The sequence below is a fragment of the Metopolophium dirhodum genome, chromosome 8, assembly GCF_019925205.1.
Source record: "Metopolophium dirhodum isolate CAU chromosome 8, ASM1992520v1, whole genome shotgun sequence".
NCBI lineage: Eukaryota > Metazoa > Arthropoda > Insecta > Hemiptera > Aphididae > Metopolophium > Metopolophium dirhodum.
Genome location: NC_083567.1, coordinates 32,029,584 through 32,051,770, shown reverse-complemented (window position 1 = coordinate 32,051,770; position 22,187 = coordinate 32,029,584). Strand labels below are relative to the sequence as shown.

The 22,187-nt window shown below is 25.6% G+C and overlaps 1 protein-coding gene across 5 annotated transcripts in view; it reads right to left on the bottom strand.

Moving 5' to 3' along the window:
• LOC132950750 (sodium channel protein 60E) overlaps positions 1 to 22,187 on the bottom strand; it is a 134,582-nt gene that overhangs the window by 85,537 nt on the left and 26,858 nt on the right. For all 5 annotated transcript variants that reach the window (XM_061022294.1, XM_061022293.1, XM_061022296.1 and 2 more), the window contains 2 exons: positions 12,580 to 12,788; positions 1,343 to 1,563 (listed from right to left, as the gene is read on the bottom strand). In XM_061022294.1, coding sequence (XP_060878277.1) covers positions 1,343 to 1,563; positions 12,580 to 12,788 — 430 coding nt within the window. The remainder of the gene's footprint in view (positions 1 to 1,342; positions 1,564 to 12,579; positions 12,789 to 22,187) is intronic.

Genomic DNA, 22,187 nt, shown 5'->3' with positions numbered 1-22,187 from the left:
TTTGTTGTCTGGGAACATGTATGTGTATTTTTAAATTACATGTATTAAACGGGTTGTCAACAAATAATTTGATGACAAAGCGATAAACATTGTTATAATATTTCAGCATGTTTTGTGTGTATTGTGTACCTATATTCAAATAAAGTCATTGTAGACAATTTAAATAGCGATAAAATGTATTTTATTATTATTATTAAAGCATTTTATTAGTTTTTAAAACTGTTTAAATTCCAAGCTAATATATTTCTAAATACTATTTTTGTCAACTATCATTGAACACATTCCTATCTTTACTAACGATTATGTCTGTGAAATTTCAACTAAATTTATTTTTATTATTCTTGAGTCACAATTGTCTGTTAGTATTTTTAATGTTTTGTAATTTACAATGCAGTGTACATTAATAATTTAAGTCTTAGCATGTATTATTGTGTTAAAACAATACATATTTTACAATGTTCTAAATTAAATCAAATACTGGTGAGCCTTTTTTAAAAAAAAATAGACCTGTAACCTATTTTTCCAAATAAATTACAAAAATCTAAATAGATTCCACTTAAATTTTTTTAGATTTTTATGGTAATGTTTCGATGGTATGACCCACATGGCCACATAACAAAATATGTAATATATTCATTAAATATTTCAAAATATATTCAAAGTTGAAATTTTATTATAAGCATTTTATTGCTTATAGTGTACTGATTATTTCTCTATATTCTCGAAAAAAAATTGATTTTTTTAAAATAACATGTCTATAATTTATAGTAACACGAGTGTTCAATGATCAATCTATAAGTATAATGTACCAATACTTTGAAGTATTTTTTAAGGATACAATAATCACATCACAGTGAAGACACAAAACTTTTAATTTTCACTTGGATACTAAAATTAGTTATGATAGTGTTTTTTATAAAAGCAGAAAACTAATTTAGTATGTAAACAAAATAAATTAGTTCATCAGTGGGAGCATATAACATCAAACAGTATTTTAGATTTCATTAATTTAGATGTTTTCAACATATTATCGAAAACAAATAGGTATCATAATATTATATAGTTACGCATTCAAGCATAATACTAGTTTTAGTATTTTAGAGCATAAATATAATATACTGTAACATATGTAAATTATAATCTAAATTAAATTAATTTAAGACTTATCTATGATCCAACAAAAAATCGTTACCCGATGGAATATAAGAATATATTATATCCAAGAAAAATACAACCTAAAATGGTCGTATACTTGTGTATATAGTAGGTATACACACAACAAGGTTACACGAAACTATCAAATATCAAACATCGCATTTCATATATAAACAAAAAATATTACCTGGCATTATAGATACGGTTTTCAGAGCTCTGAGTACGCGAAACGTACGAAGCCCGGCTAGATTTCCGACGTCCATGCCGATGGTTGCATAACCCGACGTGATGACGATGAAATCCAGCCAGTTCCAGGGATTTCGTAAGTATGTATACTTATTTAGTATAAATCCCTTCGATATGGTTTTGATAACCATTTCGGCTGTATAGATGGCCAAGAAAATGTATCTGTAAAATAAATAAATAAAAATAAAGAATTATACAACTCCGATAAATCACGTTCATTTTAATGGCCTCGAGCGATAGTGACCCGATAAAAAATATTTGAGATTGCATTTCACACAAATAAAATAGTAAAAATATAAATGTCGAATATTTCCATAAACATTCGTTTTAAATGCGGTTTGCATTCCGAGTTTTGTTTTATGGGTAATCGGTGTATTTTTTTATTTATGAAAAATCCAGACGTAATTTCTTGTCAGAAACTCGACGTTATTCTTGCCCTTTACTTTTACCTAAATATAAAACAACTTCGCACTGTTGTACATAACTTCAAGTATATGTATACATTTTCCGCATCCCTTAACTCTCAGCTTAAATACAAACTGTGATGCGAAGGGGAAAATTCTCTACTGTTTAGTTGTTTCGCAGATATTTTTAAAGGTGGTTGAAATACTTTTTAACCTCTTTATTTAACTTTAAATATTACGATTTATTATAACCTTAATTATTATTATGAAACATAGTTTATTTTAAACTTATTTTTTGATTAATTGTTTTAAAATGAAAAACCAAAATATTAAATGCCTATACTTAAACAGGAACATTTTTAAAACTAATCTATGTATAAGCTACATCAACATAAACATTTTTTATAATACCTAATTGATTCAGTCGTTTTCTGTCAGAAAATATATAATGTAACTTTTTTGATTAAACAAAACAATAATTTTCGAAAATGATTTGTTACTTTGTATGTTAATCAACTACATGAGCTCAACATTTGTTTACGAATTGTACTCATTTAAATTTGAAAATGACGATTAACTCATCAATTTTGAGAAAATTATTATCAGTGACACAGTGTATAGCTTAGTTACAATATTGCACTTTCTTTCTATTGCTATCAACACTTTTCTGTAAGTAATTCTTTCTAACGCTTAAGGAAACTATATTGAGAAAATCGAAGAATGACCTCTTCAAAGTACCAACTAGATTCGATTTTCTATCGATATATATAGTCACTTGAAACTTTTGCTGAACTTCTTCTGACCGACTAAGTGTTAACAGAGATATATATAAAAAATAAAATCTTTGAAAACCAATACATTTCTCATTTCACTAAAAAATGGAAAAATAATTAAATTGTTTGTGATTTACTTATCAACAAATGATGATGTGTGGAAAAAATGTACAATTATCGCGCAAAATGAATACGTATTAAAATTGGTGTAATTGTAAGCTACAAATTAAATTCAATGATTCCATGATTCCATATTTGTTCACATTTTCCACATGAGATTTTTATACCACTACTTATATTGCGTGCTTAGAATATTATATCATAGTTTTGCCTGTCATTGCCATTTGCCAGGTTTCACAATAGTTGATACATTTAATTTTTGGCATTATTGTTTGAACGGTAGGTTTAGAGGTGGAGATTGTCTTAAATACGTCGGTTTAATGACATTAAACTAATTAGATATTCTATTACCTACATTGATTAACAACTAGTATGTATTATATGCGTACATTAAATGGGTTTGCCGTCATTGTGACATATTGCATTTAATTGGAGGCAATGTAACATTAATTATTATTGGTTCCATTTGATTTGAGACTTGTGAGTTACGATTAGAAACTAGCGACATTGTATGAACTATATGAGGCATAGAGTGTATGTTAACTAGATTTTAAATCAAATTGTCTACCTATATTATTATTTTTAATATGAAATTTGTATATACTGTTACAATTAAAATTTATACTTATTTCTTAAGATTTTCACAATCAGATACCACAACGACTAAATTAATTCAGCACATCTACCAATGTTTTCAATTCATGTTGAATGTTTAGTAGGTAAATATATCTCACAATAAATTTTATCTAGTATATATTTAACTCAAGTACCTATATTTAAATATTGTATACCTACTTAGTTTTTGAGTTATTTAATAAAATAATTAATATTATATTAACTATGTAAGTATACAAGATTTGGTAACCAGACATCTACTCTGTCAATAATCTATATTTTTTTCATAAGATTGTAATATCATTCTGTGTTAACTTACCGAGTGTTTTATAATATATTTGTAATGCATTATGCAATTAGTTAAAGTGTATTAGGTATTATACGTTAATATAATATTTAAATAATACAATTAATATGATGGTGTGAAATTTAAGTACACCTCTGTAGTGTGCTCCGATTACTCTATATTGTGTATGTTTCAATAATAATAATATTATAATAATGATCACGCGGCGCATTGTATAGGCATTTCAAGTACTCTAAGATCGTGTAGTTCCGTTTCCGGTATATTAAGAATAGGTTAAATATTATGGTTCATTAAAAATTAAAATAATCTAAAATACTAATTATAAAATGTCATAAAAAGGTTAATGATTAAGATATACAACTTTAAATAACTGATAATGAAATTAGAAACAATAGTATCGTACTAGTATTGTATCTATTTTGAATAGCAAAATTCAAGTTTAAATTAAAATGTTTACCGTATCTAAATATTTACTGTACCTACCTAATTTAAGCTTCAAATTGTGTGTACAATAGTAACTATTCTAACTTCGCACATTTTTTTAACACACTTTTAATTTATAAAATACTTATAATATACCATATCGCCACAATCATCTATGGACATTTTAAATAATAATTAGTACCATTTTTATAATAAATATATTATAGTCTAATAAATATTAAGCGATTTATTTATATTACTATATATTTTGTACTATTTTTTGTAGTAAATAAGTAAGCAATACATAAAACATACGTCTATACTCATTTTTTATTCACATATACAGCGTATGCATAATTCTATATTGTTCACAATATATTTATACCACAACTATGAATAATAAACATTAATATACTAATGCCGTTATTGTTAGTTGTGGTTACTTGACTTGTTATATACATGGTGATTATTTGAACACAAACATAAGTTATAAACAATCATATTACTCCTATGTATTTTATTGTATTGATGATCGGTCTCATCACAAAAACTCTAAAACACTTATAAAGTATATTTATTTTTTTAATATTAGCTTAATGTTTGATTATATCAAAAATATCATTTATAGTATAAAACATATCACATATAGAGCATGCACAGAGGCGCTACTTATCGTCTGCCGCCAATATTTAAAAAATAGAGCATACTAAGCATGATGACCTTCCTGTTTCTAATAAGCTTGGATTGATTTCCTTGGTAGATAGACGTATGACAGTCAGTCTAGTATTTTTGAGTAAGTTAATTAATGGCCATATTGATGCTCCTTCTTTAATCTCCCAAGTTAACTTTAGAGTTCCTCCTCGTTTTTCTAGATCACGTTATCCTTTTGTAATTCCTTTCCATCATACTAACTATGGTAAGAATAACCCAATTGATCGAATGATGCGTTTGGCCAATGAGCACCCTACCTTAGTCTATAATTATATTATATTTGATAAGTTTTTGTAAATTATTAAATTTATTTTGAATTATTAGTATATTTAACTTTGTAAAACTGCCCTAACGGGCGTTAATAAATAATAAATAAAACCATTACAGTAATTTTTTATATAAATTAGTTATATTTTCAAAAAAATCAGTATTAATAATAGTAATTTATATATTATTTAAAAACTAAAAAGTGTTATGGTACAAAAGAAATCACCCTGTATAGTTTTATCTGTATTACTGTGTTATCTGTATTTAGGTAAAAGTTAATAAGGTTAAATACAGCCATTATTTTTTATTTTTCTGATTGGAGTCGTAAAAACTTCCCTGTGTAGAATCTTGAACAGAACTCGCTTGCTTTTAAAATGTTAAAGTAAAAATTAAATGTAAGAAGATCTTTTGAAATTACAAAATAATTTGTTTTATAGTTTTTGGTTCTTATATTACACATGGTACTCTTGTTGCCATGGGTACCAATCGCATTGATGATTATATAAAAATATTATTTTACGATATTTGTTGTCTTAGACTCCAACAGGTATTATATTGTTTTCAATATTTAATAGTTAATATACGGTTCTATTGACATTAAATTGATTAAATCGTTTGCTATTGTATTGTGCATCAACTGTATTTCATATTACAGTATCCAGTATTTATCACATACTGTTTAGATATGTTTACTGTTTGATAAAATGTCAATTTGAACATAATATTAAATTAATAGTCACGAATCAAGATAACATTAATTATAGCTTATGGGTTATATTTCATTTTACACTAGTGAAATACGCGTATAGAGGTACTAGGGAAATATACATTATAGGTAGCATTGTACGAAAATTATTTTATTTTTTGTAATTAGAATACTACATGCTATAATTTTCTATTTTTAAGTAACAGAATTTTAAATAGGATTTAACTTTTATAATTTACATAGAATATGTTCATAAATAATATATTAATCTAATGATAGTTCACAATAGCTTCATAAAAAAAAGTTAACACAACATTCTCCACCGTATAGTAAAGTAATTGAATTTATTTCAAAACGATCCATAACGGCAACACAATAGTATATTTGAATCAGCTATAATAATATTATAAGAAACAATACGGATACAATCTTAACCTTCCGGCGTTTAAGAAAAAAATATCTTTCGACAACTTTTAATATAGGACACACATCATACCCACACACAGGCAAAATGAATACATGTGTATATACTATATATATATATATTAGAACGACTATAATCAGTTTCCCGTCGGCATGAAAGGGTATATTCGAGCAGCGTCAAATGTATGTCTGGGTTGCCGTTTATAATGCTTTCTTTTGTGTTCCACGCAGTTCTTTGGTGGAAAATTCCCTCTTAAGCGAACAACGTTGCATGAAAGTGAGAGAAAAAAGAAGGAAGCATTTCTCTATTATTGTTCAATGAATGTTCAAAAGCCCTCAAAGATAATTATCTCTCTTGCAGGTCGTATTATGGCGTTTACTAGTGGAACTGGTAAATGGTAAATTATATTTTATGTTATATATAATAGGTATACATGTCGCATGACATTTAGCTAATCTTGAACAACCTCTGCAGTTGTCCCCCATACTGTACAGTGTACTATTTACCGATAAGTCATTCAAAAGTATGGCTGAAAGTTTATGATTATGGTAATAACTAATAAATAAAACTAATAAGAAATAGCAGAAAACATTTTTTTATCGTTAAAATCTTAGGAAATAATACAATAGTATCAAAAAATAGTAATTTAGTTCAAGGTAAAATATTGTTCAAAAGTTGTACACACGTTTTATCAAAATGAAAGCTCAACTAACAAAGCTCTATTCAAAAACGATTGTACTACCTACATATTATAATGATTTAAAATATTGAACGAACTATATACTTTCCCAATGTGAGTAAAGCGATATTAATGCCCAACCCTGGCTCTGTATCCGGTTTAAAATTATTTTTATTTTTTTGATTACTAGTTATTTTAATTACTGTCTACTGACTATAAAAACGTCACAATTATAGGTTTTCCTCTAGTTAAAAGATGATTACAAACCATTTCTTCATTAGAATTCTGAACTAACAGCTGTCAAACTTATGTTAAAATAATTAAATTTATAAATATAATAGTAATAAGTAATAACAACTAATTTTATCTTACTCTTCTATTAATTTTAAGTGAATTACTACTTATATTTACTATCTTTTAATTCGGAAAATATTTTATATTACTCAGAATTTGAATAAACTAATAATATCTTTCTAAATAATAACAAAAAGTGCGTTTGTTATGTGTCTATGATGGTTTAATAGTTGCCACAGTCATGTGTCTAATTTTTTTTTTTTTGAAGTATGACGTAATAATCTGTCAAAGTATAAATAAATACTTCCAGAATGTACTATATCACTTATCAGTATATATTTGCTTGCTAAATAATAATAATGCATGCATTATACTCGACTGCACAGCGTATCTGACTATTCCAGTGCCTTTATTTATTTCTTCATTGTTATTTATTAACAATAATTGTATAAAATATATACATACAATAATTACACATATTCAATTCTTGAGAAATAAATAGCAGAATATAAATAAGAGACAATACAAGCCGTTAGGAGGTTTTAGTGAGAGTTTAATCAACATGAATCCACCGAATTTAAATGTAATTGTTATTCAAAAATCTTATCTACACTAGTACATTACACTACACAATTCAATAATTTTTTTTTTTTTTTTTTAAATGCTGACTCTTGCGATTGTCATAGACGTTTTAGTTTAAATTTAAGATATCAAATATAAATGTATTCATATGATGCAACACAACGGTTAAAAGTTTAAAGATAATAAAAGTATGTCTAAAAGTTCTGAAACTGTAAATAAATGTCATTATTATATTATTATATTTTAGTTAAAAATTTTAATGAGTTATATACTTATATATTATAAATATTACTTTTATTGGTTATTCATTTTATTATGTTGTGAAGCTCAGATTATTTTCAAAGTGAATTGAATTGTTAAATGATTTCTAAATTAGTTTTGATACTATTTGAAATATGCGATGCTCCTGCTATGTGACATTTACCGAGTTAATGCTTCTCGATATCACATGTTTTTAAGTTCTAAAAAAAGTTTAAAGAAAAGTTTATCGAAATTTTCAATTCACAAAGAAGAATCATCCATATTTCTTGTATAAGTAGTTTTCTGATATAGAATTTATACATTTTATTTAAGTGTTCAAAATATATTTCAAATTAAAACTTTTATTTCGTAGTTTAGCGTAACAGCATTAAGTATTATGCTGCAAATAGGCATATGATTTATAAGCTATAAACCATTTAAAATAGAAAAATAATTTTAAAATGATTATTAAATGCTTTAAGAATAAGTTTATTAGCTGTTAATTTATTATCTGTTAGTTACTTTATTATGATTTATTGCTCAGAAATTGTTATAATAAAATTTTAGTTTTGCAAAATATCAGTTATAATTAATTCTTTTTTTTTATTACAATTTTATGGTGCTGAAGAAAAAATATATAGGTAAGAAATAATTTCATAATATCAATTATACAGTTTTTTAATATTTACATATGGAAGCATGATTGGAAATTGTATGGACACTTTATCCGTTGTCATTAGGTCCTATAACAGATTCATGCTTTAAGAAAAATGTTATTAACTTTTAATGAGCTATATATTTAATAGGAATAGCATGCTGCAAGCTTAAAACTGTTTTAAAACTAAGTGCTAGTAATTGTATAAAAATCGTATGTTTTCACGTCCTTAAAAATAAATTAAATAACAGTATGGAATATGAAGATCAATATTCATCAAATAGATACAATTTTTGTTTTCCTATTGTTGTATCACTCGCATTCCACAGAAAGAACAAATACACGATTGATACTCGAATATATAATATGTTTTGCAAATATATGATTACAATAATATGCAAACTATATTCAAAGATATTCTATACGACTATACCCTAAAACGATACGCCACATAACATTATTTTGTAGGTATATGCCAACTTTTTTTATACCAGAATTTCCATTAAACAACGATATAAAGTTTCAAATATTATGTAAACAACAGTGTTGAATATTTCATGATTTAAAATACATTATTATTTTTTAATTAGTTTCATTAAATGAAATGTTAAAAAAAAAAATATGGAATTTTTCTAAAAAACCTCGGGGGTTCTAAATATTATATTATTTATGATATTTTTTAAGTTATAGCACTAAACGTTCTAAGTATTTAAAAATATTATACGAATACATTTTTATTTCAAATCAAATATAGACATCAAAAATTGAATAATTTCATAGATTTTATCAACTTCGTCAGTGTAAATACTTAAAAAAACAAAAAAAGGACTTCAAGCAGCAAACTTTTATAATTTCAATTTAGTAATATATTACAAAATTTATCAAATTATTTTAATTATTTACCTATTTTTATAATAAATCTCAATTTTACCAATTAAGTTGTATATCCAATAGAGTTAATATTATTAAAATTAAAAAGCAATTATATTTTAAATAGAAGGGTTAAAAGCATTATTGATTAATTTATTTACTTCTGTCCAAAAATAGTCATTCCCACAGGAATAGTGAGGAAATTCTGGTGAACTGCACTGATTTATTTTACACTCTCTTTCTTATACTTTATTATTTTCTTTGTAAGGCAGTGTAAATATATAGAATTTCGAAAATTGATATTTTTAAAACCCTTTTATCGGATTTATCAATTTCATTTGTGATGTATATATTTTTCATAGGCTATTTCATTCAGTTACGTTGTTATTAGAAACCTGAAACTTGGTACATTTACTTATCATCGATGACAATATACAATCTTTTAAAATCTTCACTCCTTTAGCTGGGTGCAACCTATTAAAAAATTTACTTCTCCGTGAGAATTTAAAATTGAAGCACTAGCTCATATGTGGTAATAATAAAATACAATAGTAAAATCCACTATTACTAGGACTACGTAATAAATCAGCATTTTAAATTTGAATACTGACTAAATATTGGTCATAATTATTTATCTGTCAAGTCGTAATCATAAATTTTTCATTATTTTATGATATTTTATATTATACAACAACTAAACTGACGTTATTGATTATAATAAACCTATATATATATATTATATACATTATACCGTATAGGTAATGAATGTATGAATTTTTTTTTCGTAAAAATTAAGCATTAATTGATAATAATTATTGGTTATTGAAATATTGAAAAATATTTACTTAACGAATATTGATATAAAATGTATAGTTCCAATTACTATTTATTTTCTAAAAATAACATTGCTCATTGTTATTTTTATTTACCAATAATAATATTTTATATGGTATAAGTAAATCCATTCAAATAACTCTGTGTTAATTAATTACTCACTTTTTATTTTTAAATTATTGGAAAATAATTTTTAATTAACTAGGTACATGCATATTAAAGATTCTTTTATTTTAAATTACTAATTTATCGACAACAATAATTTAAATTTCACATATTATGTCTACTTTACTCCATTTTAATACTTTAATTTTGGAGTCATTATACATGGAATGTAGTCAAAACCTAGTAATTTAATTAATTAGGTTTTCTTTATTATTATTTTAATAGGTTTTTTTTTTTAAATGTAATATACTCGGGTTTCAGTTAGCAAATCGTTGGGGTACATTTTAAAAGATTCGTATTTTTCATATATTTGAAATAATTTTAGTAACTAAAAAATATTTATATTAGGTATATAAATATTATGCCTGTTAAATGACTGGGCAATTTAATTTTCAGTATTATATGTAATTAAGATATTGAGTTATTTGTAACTTTGTAAGGTAGCTTATAATTACTTTCGTATACTTTACAAATTGAATAATGCTTATGACTATACGCTAATAATGTATTTGTATAAGTTGAATTTTTTTAAGTATACATTCATGTGTAAGTCTATATAGGAATACATTTTAAGTGTGAACTGTGAACTAATAAATAATTTTAAAAGTCACTTCATTATGAAGCATATATTATTCAAAGGACCTAGGATCAATATAGGTACCTATATATATATATATTGTATTATAGATGAAGTATTAACACTAAACAATGTTATATTTTATACGGATCAATATTAACTTATCCTACATTTTTTTAACATTGCTACTCAGGATAAATTAACTTTTTTTGTGTTATCTGTGTGATTGAAACAATAAGCAATCAAAAATACTTATCATACGAAACCATGTTTGAGTTAAAGTAATAAAAAAAATTCAAATGATAAACTAAAATGATATAATAGCTAGTACGTGTGTTAAGTAAACTTCTTATAATTTTGATCGTCAGAAATCAGTACAGTTATAACCTTTTTTGCATTTACATATCAGTAATTTTACGTGTTTGGCACTTGCTCGATGCCGTCACACGTCGCTAAATCGAAAATATCACCCAATTTGCAGTAAAACGTCACGCGTTATGTAGGTCACAAGGTAAACAAGCATTTGTATTCTCTATCCATACTTAACGTAGCAAGAACATAAGGTAACATTATATTACTGCAATAGCATTTTTTTGTGTAAAAACTTAAGGATACGAATTATAGAAAACATTTTGTTTAAAAAATTAATTTTCAAGAAAATAAATCAACTTCGATACATTTTCAATTATTGTAACTATAAAATGTAATGTGACCAGAAAAATCGGACCACCTACAACGGGCTATATAGAAAATACTGAATACTTTAAACGTAAACTAAACGTAATTGTTATTGTACTATATGTTGCACTGTATATTGTTGTTATTTGGAAATAAATACTATTATTATAAACAAAACCAGGGAAGTCACTCTGCTGTGTTATAGTAGGTTACTTTTTCATCGCCACTGAGTAGATTACTGTAATATGTAGTGTTTATAAATTTGAATTCCATGACATTATATAATTGAGTACAAAAAACCATTCTGGGTCTCCATTGTACCTACTAAATTCTTTATTTTAAGAACATTTTATAATTTATAGGTAGGTATTATTAGTAATTTAATTTTCTATTATTAATACGGCATTTTGAATTATTATTTTCTAAAAACATCTTATAGATCTTAATGTTACAACAATTAAATTGATGTTCATTTTGTACGAATACGGTTTTTGTTTTACCGTTATATATTAAAAAAAATGGATAGTTCATAAAACTCTAATTCCACCGATGTTTTAAGAGTCAAAATATGCTAAAGGTATGTATATTTAAGAATGTATAAAACTATAAACATATCGATGTAAATTATGATGTTGTATAACAACTTGGCTATTGGAAAAGTGCAATCTGAGAACGTTTAATTATACCTTCACAATATACTGAATTGTTATTTAAATTAAAATTAAAAAATTGCCCCAGATGTACCTATATCTATAGATATAATATAAGTTTACCACGTTACTCGAGTATAAAAACTTTAAATTAAAATTCATAGATAAAAATAATTGGAGATAGTAAAAAAATATAATACTTACTCAGCTTCTTCAACTGAATCTGTTTTGGCTAGGAAGACACAATTGAGCAATATAGTGGTCATTACCACATAGTCGAATATTTGATTAGTAGAAATGTATATGCACAGCTGCCGAAACGAGTTCCAAGGTGAAAACATAAAGAAAGACTGGGTGGCTGTGAAACGGTGTATATAATTCTTCCGAAATCTTTTGGATACCACGCAAAACGTCTAGAAAAATAAAATATAATAATGAAACAATAATTTATACACAATACACATACAATTATTACTTCAGGAACAACATAAAATTTATATTTTATATTGGTATTATTGTATTTATTACGGTAGATAACTTCGCTCAACGGTGGGGAACTTTCCGTGTGCATATTATGAGGGGAGATTTAATGTTTATACCAAAAAACACCCTAACCAAATAATAAATAATACAAAATAATAAATGGAGACTTACTCATTTGTTATTGTTACCAAATACCAAACATTACATTGGTACAAACTGAATATTAATCATATCATATGTTATCAAACAATGAACATTATATTTTGTACATTGTTACGCCACTATTTTAAATTCCACGTTCAAAATAATTATCACACTGATTATATCGTAATAATTAATGTATTTCAGCTGCATAAATTAAACTTGGAATCATAATAGGCTCGTTGAAATGCTCATAATATAGTTTTATCTTATGTTAACTGTAGTCGTGACTTGTGATTCAAATATTAAAATTATAATTTATAATTTTATATTTTATACTAAAATAATGAAATGTAAAACGATCTGTTAGCATTTATTCAATTGTTAAACTGTAACCCCGGAAGCTGTTCAATATTCTTCTCAGGCAGTATTTAGAAATGATAAAGCTCCGGGAATATTTTGGAAATATTTTAAGAATATTATCGTTAATACAACATTCTTATACACTTTCTATAACATTCTGAATTCTAAATACTGTCAGTCTTAGGAGTAAGGTCTAACAAGACTTAGGATAGGCACTCGTATACCCTTAAATGATATCGAATGATTTGAAAGTACATATAGTATAATGTATATAATATGTAACAGCTGAAATCCAGACCAATGGAAAAATCTGTATTCTGAGAGTTTTTGGTCGGTATCTTTATTATGGGTATATTATGTTACATGATCGAAGAGGGATTTCAGATGAATTTGGTTGAGGCGGTCAAATAAGCGATCGGTTGAGTAGAACTGAGGTGATTTAGTTATCTCAAACAGTCATTTATCGTATATGTAATACAACGAGGAGTGGCTTACACAATAAATACCACCTGGTATCAAACTACCAATGTATATACTAAAGATGCATACGAGTTTACTCAAGTATTAGGTTTATGGCTCTGGTCCAGTCTGGTGTAATACGGGTTTCCCGGTTGATTTGTTGTATTTGATTACAGATTATTTTTATGAGCCTGCATCAAGGTAGAAATTATAAATTGAACAAAATAAACATGACATAAAGTTAAAATAAATCTAAATAAATAAAAATTATTATTTTATTTGAATAATAAAAAAGGCTGTACACCACAGGGCCATGAATTTCTTAAATTTGAGTGAGACCTGTGTAAATATGGCTCTCCAAATATTTATGTCATCCTCAGACCATTTGTTGTCACTATAATTAGTTATCCAAGTGGCAAGTACCACGAGTACAAGGGGGTCGGTGTTAAAGAAACGTTCTTTAATTCCTGTTTAACCCTAATTTGTCCTAATTCGTCATACGCGCTAGTTGAGTTTACGATTATACCGTGACATTTCATCATTATTTATCATATACAGCAGTGACATTATATACCTATAGGCTATAGGTACATATCAAAAATACATTAATGGGATTAGAAAAATAATTTATATTAGCCTTGTATATTATATTCACCTAACTAACTAAAACTTTTTACAAGAATTCAAAAATTAACAACGTTTTTCAATACTATAATTTATTAATATTTTGGTATTAAATAAACCATCTACTTCAACATATTACTACAATACTACCTTTATTAGTTTATAATATTGTACACCAGAACCAAATACACACTTATATTAAATGTATATGAGTACCTACTTGACAAATTTAAAGTCAATAAAGACAATTCAATGTAATGGTTTTATTTTATTTTAATAGAGAAAATGATCAAAATTGATTAATTTACAAACTATAAATCGTCATAAATTACGGTAAAATTTAGTGGGTACCTACCATAAGCGTCTTAAATACTTTACCGCCTGTGGGTATAATATAATTTACGTTCTCCTAACTTTTAATGTAGCCCACCCGATGTTTTAATATACATTATGTATTACGTTAGTATTAAATGTTCAAACTTTAATACAACTAATTAAGAATATAAAATATATAAATGAGAACCATGAGTATGTAATAGGTCACTGTGGCAGTTGTCATTGAATTTTAAAATGATGATAAATTATAACAAATAAAAATTGGTTATGAACATAACTAATATCATTTTCAAAATTGATAAACATTTTGTTAAAACCAGGTGCTTGAAAAAAATTATTCTTTGATCTTCACGATAATTTCTAAAACTAATAACAAATTATTAAATTATCAACGATCTAAGTACCTACAGGAATTTTTTGAATAACAGATAATACTATTTTAGACATGCCAAAACTGTCTTCTTTAGTTCTTTCCAATCAGAATCTAGGATAAATAAAATGTAAAAAAGTAATTGCACTTATGGAGGAGACCGTTCCGAATCAATAAATAAAAAGAATACAAAAATATATTAGTTCAGCATTTACTTTACTTTAATCGACCATCGATGAATGCACGGACGACTAAAGCATCGGTGGTCGGCCGATTGTTATTATTTTGTTCTAAGTCCAAACTATAAAAATAAATAACTATAATAATAATAACATAATAATACACCACCAGAACATGTGCACTCTCGTGAATAAAAGAATACGATTTTAATAGTTTATATATCACTAAATTATAGAAAATACACGTTTAATTATCTTCTGGGAGACAATTGTGTATTTGTATATTATACCATGGGAATAATATCAACGTTATTACTTCTGTATAAGTAATCCTGTTCCTGGGATTAATTATAAAAATACTTTTGTTGGTACATTTTGTTTTATTGTCACCCAATCAGGTCTTATTGTTATACCCGAATTGTTTCCGAGGACTTTTTTTCTATGAGTACATTAATTAACCTAAAATAATTTTATACATTTTAAAATTGTTTGGATACTACCCACCTAAAATGTATTATACTAAACATTTTTTAATGTAAAAATATTGATTATTAAATATTGGTGATCTATTATTATTATTATTATTATTATTGTATGGTTGATAAACTGAAAACTTCCAAACAAAACTTGGAATTTATGGTAGGTCAAGATAATATTTAAAACTTCAATCATTTTTAGACGCGTATAATCTTCAAATTAAGTTATCTTATATGATCAACTATTTGCTGACGATATTAATTAACGTTTTTGATAACATTCAAAGAATTAGGTACTGAAGTGTAACAGTGAATAGTGAAACAAATAATGTTACAACCTTAGATCATATACTAGTACCTATATAGGTTATAAGGTTACAAAAAACACAAAACTATATAATAATATTTATTTATTTTTTGTTATTTACTTGTTATCCACCTATACATAATTATCATCCCAGGACCCAGATACAATTACTTTAATATGTATTAGTGAACAAATTATTATTTTTAATTATTTTAATATTTCATTTCAAACTGACAAGGTATAATAAATTACACATTGAAAAATAATTTAATTTAATTAGTAAACAAATTGGACAGTTTGCTAAAGTTGTGTTTTCGTTTTCAATTCGAACCATTGTAATTTAAAAACTATTCCAAGTAGTGTTCATTTTTTAGATGAATAAATTTAATTTTTTTAAATGCTTCAAAAGCATAAAAAACACTAAATTAAATTATGATTTTCAAATATTTTTAAAGACATATTATAAAATATAAGTATAGATATTATAAACAATAAAAATGTAATGTCACGAATACATCTTAATGCATCACTAACGTTTTATTATTTTTAGTTGATGGATAATTAAAAGTAAGTCACGTAATAATTCATGTTTTTCACCGACATTTTGAAAACTAATCTTCAAAATGTCCATTATGTATTACGAAGATCTTAGTATATGCATATAGGTATTATATAATAATAAACAAGCACGACTTTCGAATCCTTAAAACCACAACTTTATTAAAAATAATATATTAAAATATACGTAACTATTGTAAATTATCATTTTATCAGTTTTGATTGTTCTTATAAATTGATAAAAAAAAAAAAGAAAACAACTATTGCGGAAATCGTAGTAAATTGAAAAACCCATAGATACTTGAAAAACAAAATAGCTTTCATTAAAATAATTAAATAATGATATACATTGCAATCAATCTATATTAGTTATATATTTTAAGTGCCTTGTTTTGTCGAGTACTAAAAATAATAATATTAGAAAAATGAAACATTGTATTAAACAATAACAACATTCCTGTTGTATGTCATACTCACACAGAACCTATATGATGGTTATCAACTGTTAAAAAAATAAATATAAATATTTTAAATATAAATATTACAACACCATGGAAAAAAAACAATTACTTTCTCGTTTAGCTTAGAATCTAAACAATAGTAAATATAATTATTACCTAATGATCCATGGAAGAAGATGACCCTTATAAGTCGAGTTAGTATTGTTATTAATATTTCATTGAAATCATTTCAAAAGGGAGGTTTTGAATGTTAATTGCCAAAACTTTTGACCTACCCCCTCGAATCGTAAATTCTACAAACAACTTTGCCGGTGCACTGTTCTATTGTGCTACCGCTGGACTCTAGACGGCCGTGTCATGCACAAGTACAATAGCCAAATAATATTCTGCACCTTTGGGTTAACGACTTGTGAAATTCCACAAATCATAAGCCGTTCTCAATTGGATGGATAGATAAATAGAATTCCGTCCTAGATGCCAATGTGGTTAGCTAGTTAGGCAATTTTAATGAGACCACTGATATAATTCCAATAATACTATCTAAACTCTAGTTACTGTAATTTAAATTATATTTCACACAACAAAGAAGAAAAATATATGGTGATAAAATCGTTAAAATATGCTGAATACATATTTCATTATTAACATACGTTTGTATATTCAAATTCTTAGCTCGTAAAAATAATATTTTATTCTTAATTAATTACCCTATACGTATACCTAATATAACAATTATTTACCTATCAAATGTTAGTAAAACTATAAATTTATAAATGTTTCAATTTATATAAAAATTAAGGTTTTTATGTTTTGCAAAAAAAGTATTTGATTGAATAAAAATGAACATTTCTTATAAAATGCATTAACTTCCTGCAAGTACGTAAACCTTAATAAGACAAGTCATTTATTGAATAGTGTCATCGGTTTATAAGTGTGATAAAGTGATTATACCTTACTTTGTTCCACTAATGGGGAAGTATTAGTTTTCAAGAGACAGCGATGGATAAGAAATCATCCCCGAGGATTTATCAAATAAGGTGCAATATTTCATTGTTCGTCATGACTCATGAGTAAATTTCGGTTCAAGAACAAAGATAAATATAAGAAACTTAATATTAACTAGATAAGTAAATTACCTATGACTGAAATAAAAATACTCACAAGGGTAAATACTATAGATACTATAAATTTTCAATAAATTACATAATAATACTAACAAGATAAAATTATTTTAAACGTAAAATTATTTAAAACGAATTCCTAGTCGTATATTTCTAAATATACCCCTCTTTTCCATCTCACAAACCTAATCAAGTATTTATGTATCAATTTTCACTGTTATATCCCACTATTGTAATTAGTTGTATTAATATTAAATGTAAATAGGGCTCACACCCGTATTGTATGATAAGAATAACAATAAAATAAAATAAAAAAGTCTCAGTATAAAACTATAAATATAATATACAAGATAAACAATAATAATTAACTATTAACACACATTTAGTATCAAAAGCAATACTCAAAATACAATCAATGTATTGCGCTGAATATTATGTGTCTGATATAGGTAAACCATATAGCTTGAACAAAAATGCATTGAATAAAATATAATTTATAAAATATAATGATGATCAAATTAATAGTAAGGTAAAATTTATACTCCCAAGTTGTACACACATATTGTACAATATGTATCTGAACCAGAAAGCAACAGTCTTCCGAATATGAATATATTTTATGTACAACTCTAAGAACCCAAAAAGCATTAACATGCGATTATTCATTATGTTAATAAACGAAACAGTGGTGGGAAAATGTTGTGTGTAGTTGACCTACCTACACACAAAAAAATAAAATAAGTTTTCCTTCGTCCCCTTAATGGCGGCACATTTTCGTGTTCAGTTATCACGAATGATATCTGAAACGACACGGGGTTGACTTTTTTCACCTCGAATATTATATACTATAAACATTAGTATAAAATTAAAAACAAAATGCTAAAACTAACCCCAGGCGCGTTTTATAGACTTATAGTTAAACCACTAGTTGTTGTTGGATTACTTCAGTATGATTAAAATTAGAAATAAAAACTATCCAAGTTTTTTCTATGATTAATAAATAATGAAAAGTCCGACGTGAGAATAAGATGTATAGGACTTTGAAATCACTCAATTAACTTCGCTCTCAATGGCGTAAAATAGTGCTGTTATGTTTCTTTTTTATATTGATTTTATGTTCTGCATTAAATATTCGGAACACAAGAGGAAACAAAATAAAACAAAAAAATACAAACGAATATAGGTACATTGAAATGTATACAGTAAAAAACCGATGGTAAAAGAACTGCAAAATATACAATTTAAATAAACCAAATTCCCAAAACATCCTATTGTGATTATTTATTAATAATTTATGTACCTAACACAACTGTTGGGTACAACATTTTTTCAATTTAATGACAGGTATTGTTTTAATCTGACACATAACTGCAATCTGAGAAATTCTATATAGGAGTTTTATAGAAAATAAATAAATTAACAGGGATAAAGTAAAAAACGTCGTTTATGAACGGATAGAAATAAAAATTAAAAGCAGTAATGACCATTGATTAGCGGATTAGCCAGTAAAAATGTTGCTATGTCTACATAATTAACTCGGGTATTCTAACATTGTTTATGAGTTAAATTACATTTTATCATGATTATTTTTAAAAAATAATTTAAATAGTTACGAAGTAAAATACCTATTGATGCTTATAGAATATTATATTATTATGGCTAAATTCATACATATAAAATACAAGAAGTGCAATTATTTATTGAAACAGTTTTAATAATACATAAAATAATCGAATAAACTTTAATGGTTTTTGTTAATAAGTCACTTATTTTCTATTTACAAAGATGAATTCATCATTAAATGAATTGTTGAATGAAATATAACAATGGAATAAGCAGAAATTGAATATCTACTAAAGACTATTATAAATTGATAACTATAAATTTCTACTCTAATGAAAAATTAAATCCATTATATTTTTCCCTTTTATATTCAAAGAAATATAAAACTACTGTACGATTATAAATACTACTAAAACAAATCGAGCCCTCTTCCAGGCATTTTTTACACAAATCTAACTTTAAAATCACAGTGAAAGTATTTAAAAATACGCCCAAACCATTTAGTATTTACTTATTTAGTTAAAAATTGATTTCATACATAAAATATAACTCTGAAATAATAAAAGAACTTAAAATTGAATTTATCTTATTACTATTTTTGAATCATCTGTATATTTAACCCAAACAAAAAGGTGGATAAGTGGATGTCGCTCTGCTGGTTACATGTGGGTCACTGTAATGGATGATGTTAAATTTGAATTCAATGATATAATATCATTGTATAAGAAAAACGATTCTGAGCGAAAACGGTCAGTCAGTCTATGATTTTACCAAGTATATTTGATGATATTGTGAATAAAGTAATTTATATATAACCTATTTACTATGCCTTGTTTTAAATTTTCAATCCTTAGCCATAAAAGTTAAACATTTTATACATTTTTAACCACAAAATAATTAATAAATTATAAACTTGATAAATGTTGTCAAAATTTGAACTTTAAATGCTTATAAAAAAAAATTGAGCCTATGTATTTTTAATATTTTTCAACTGCTATTAGAACGATATATCAGGAGCCTTATATTAAATTTTCACGCTTTTTTACCCAACAAATAAAAATTTATTGATATTTATAGAAAAAAAAAAACTAAAAAAATTGAAAACTGACAATGTCCGTAAACAGCTCAAAAAGAGTCAAAATATTTTCAACATTTTATGGTGTATAGAAAATGCTAATATGAACATTCAGTGAAATTTTCAAGTATCTACAGTCATTCGTTTTTTAATTACAATAAAATAAGAAAATTGTTACATGAGAAATCGAGTAAATATCAAATGTTGTAAAAATATAAATTTCAGACGCTCATAAAAATTTAATTTAAGTTTCTTCTAGACATTTTTTTTTTGGTAAAGGTAGACAAACTTATGAGTAATCTTATATTACATTTTCAAATCTAAGATTTAAAAAGAAAAATTTTTATGAATTCTCAACTCAAAATAATTTGCTATTTTTCGTGATTTTTCCGTATTTTGTCAAAATTTGAACTTTAAATGCTTATAATTAAAAACTGTGAATAAGGATTTTTAATTTTTTTCATCTGCCTTTGAAACAATAACCTAGGAGCCTTCTATTAAATGTTCAAGCTTTTTTAACCAACAGATAAAATTTTATTGATATTTATAGAAAAAAAAACTAAAAAAATTGAAAACTGACAATGGCCGTAAACAGCTCAAAAAGAGTCAAAATATTTTGTAAAATTTATGGTGTATAGAAAATGCTAATATAAACATTCAATCAAAATTTCATGTCCCCTCCGGTCATTTGTTTTAGAGTTACACCAAAAACCAAAATCGATTTTCTCGAAAACAGATTTTGCGTAAAAATTCCCGTTTTTCCTTAATTTTTCTTTTGTTTTTCACGTCGCTTGTGAAAACTACTGGGAAATTTTTACTTTTGACCCCCCCAAAGTACCAACTAGATTCACTTTCCTATCAGAAAAGTTACTATTGAAGAAAATCCAAGCACTTTTACTGTCCTAAAAGGTGATGACAGACACAAAAATAAAAAAAAAATAAAAAAATAAGAAAAAAATAAGAAAAAAAATAAAAAAAATAAAAAAAAAAACACACATCATTGTAGAATCAATACATTCATCGCTTCGCTCAGAATCTAAAATATATAACTCTATTATATATATAATGCATACAAAATGTTTCTATGTACCTATAGTCCAATATTTTTTAGATTCTGTGCGGAGCGATGAATGTATTGATTTTACAATGATGTGTGTTTTTTTATTTTTGTGTCTGTGTACACGATTAGTAGTCGAACTAATGCTTCGATTTTCAACTTCAGTATCTTGTTCGATGGGAAAGTGAATCTAGTTGGTACTTTTGGGAGGTAATAATTTAAAATTACCAATTATTTGC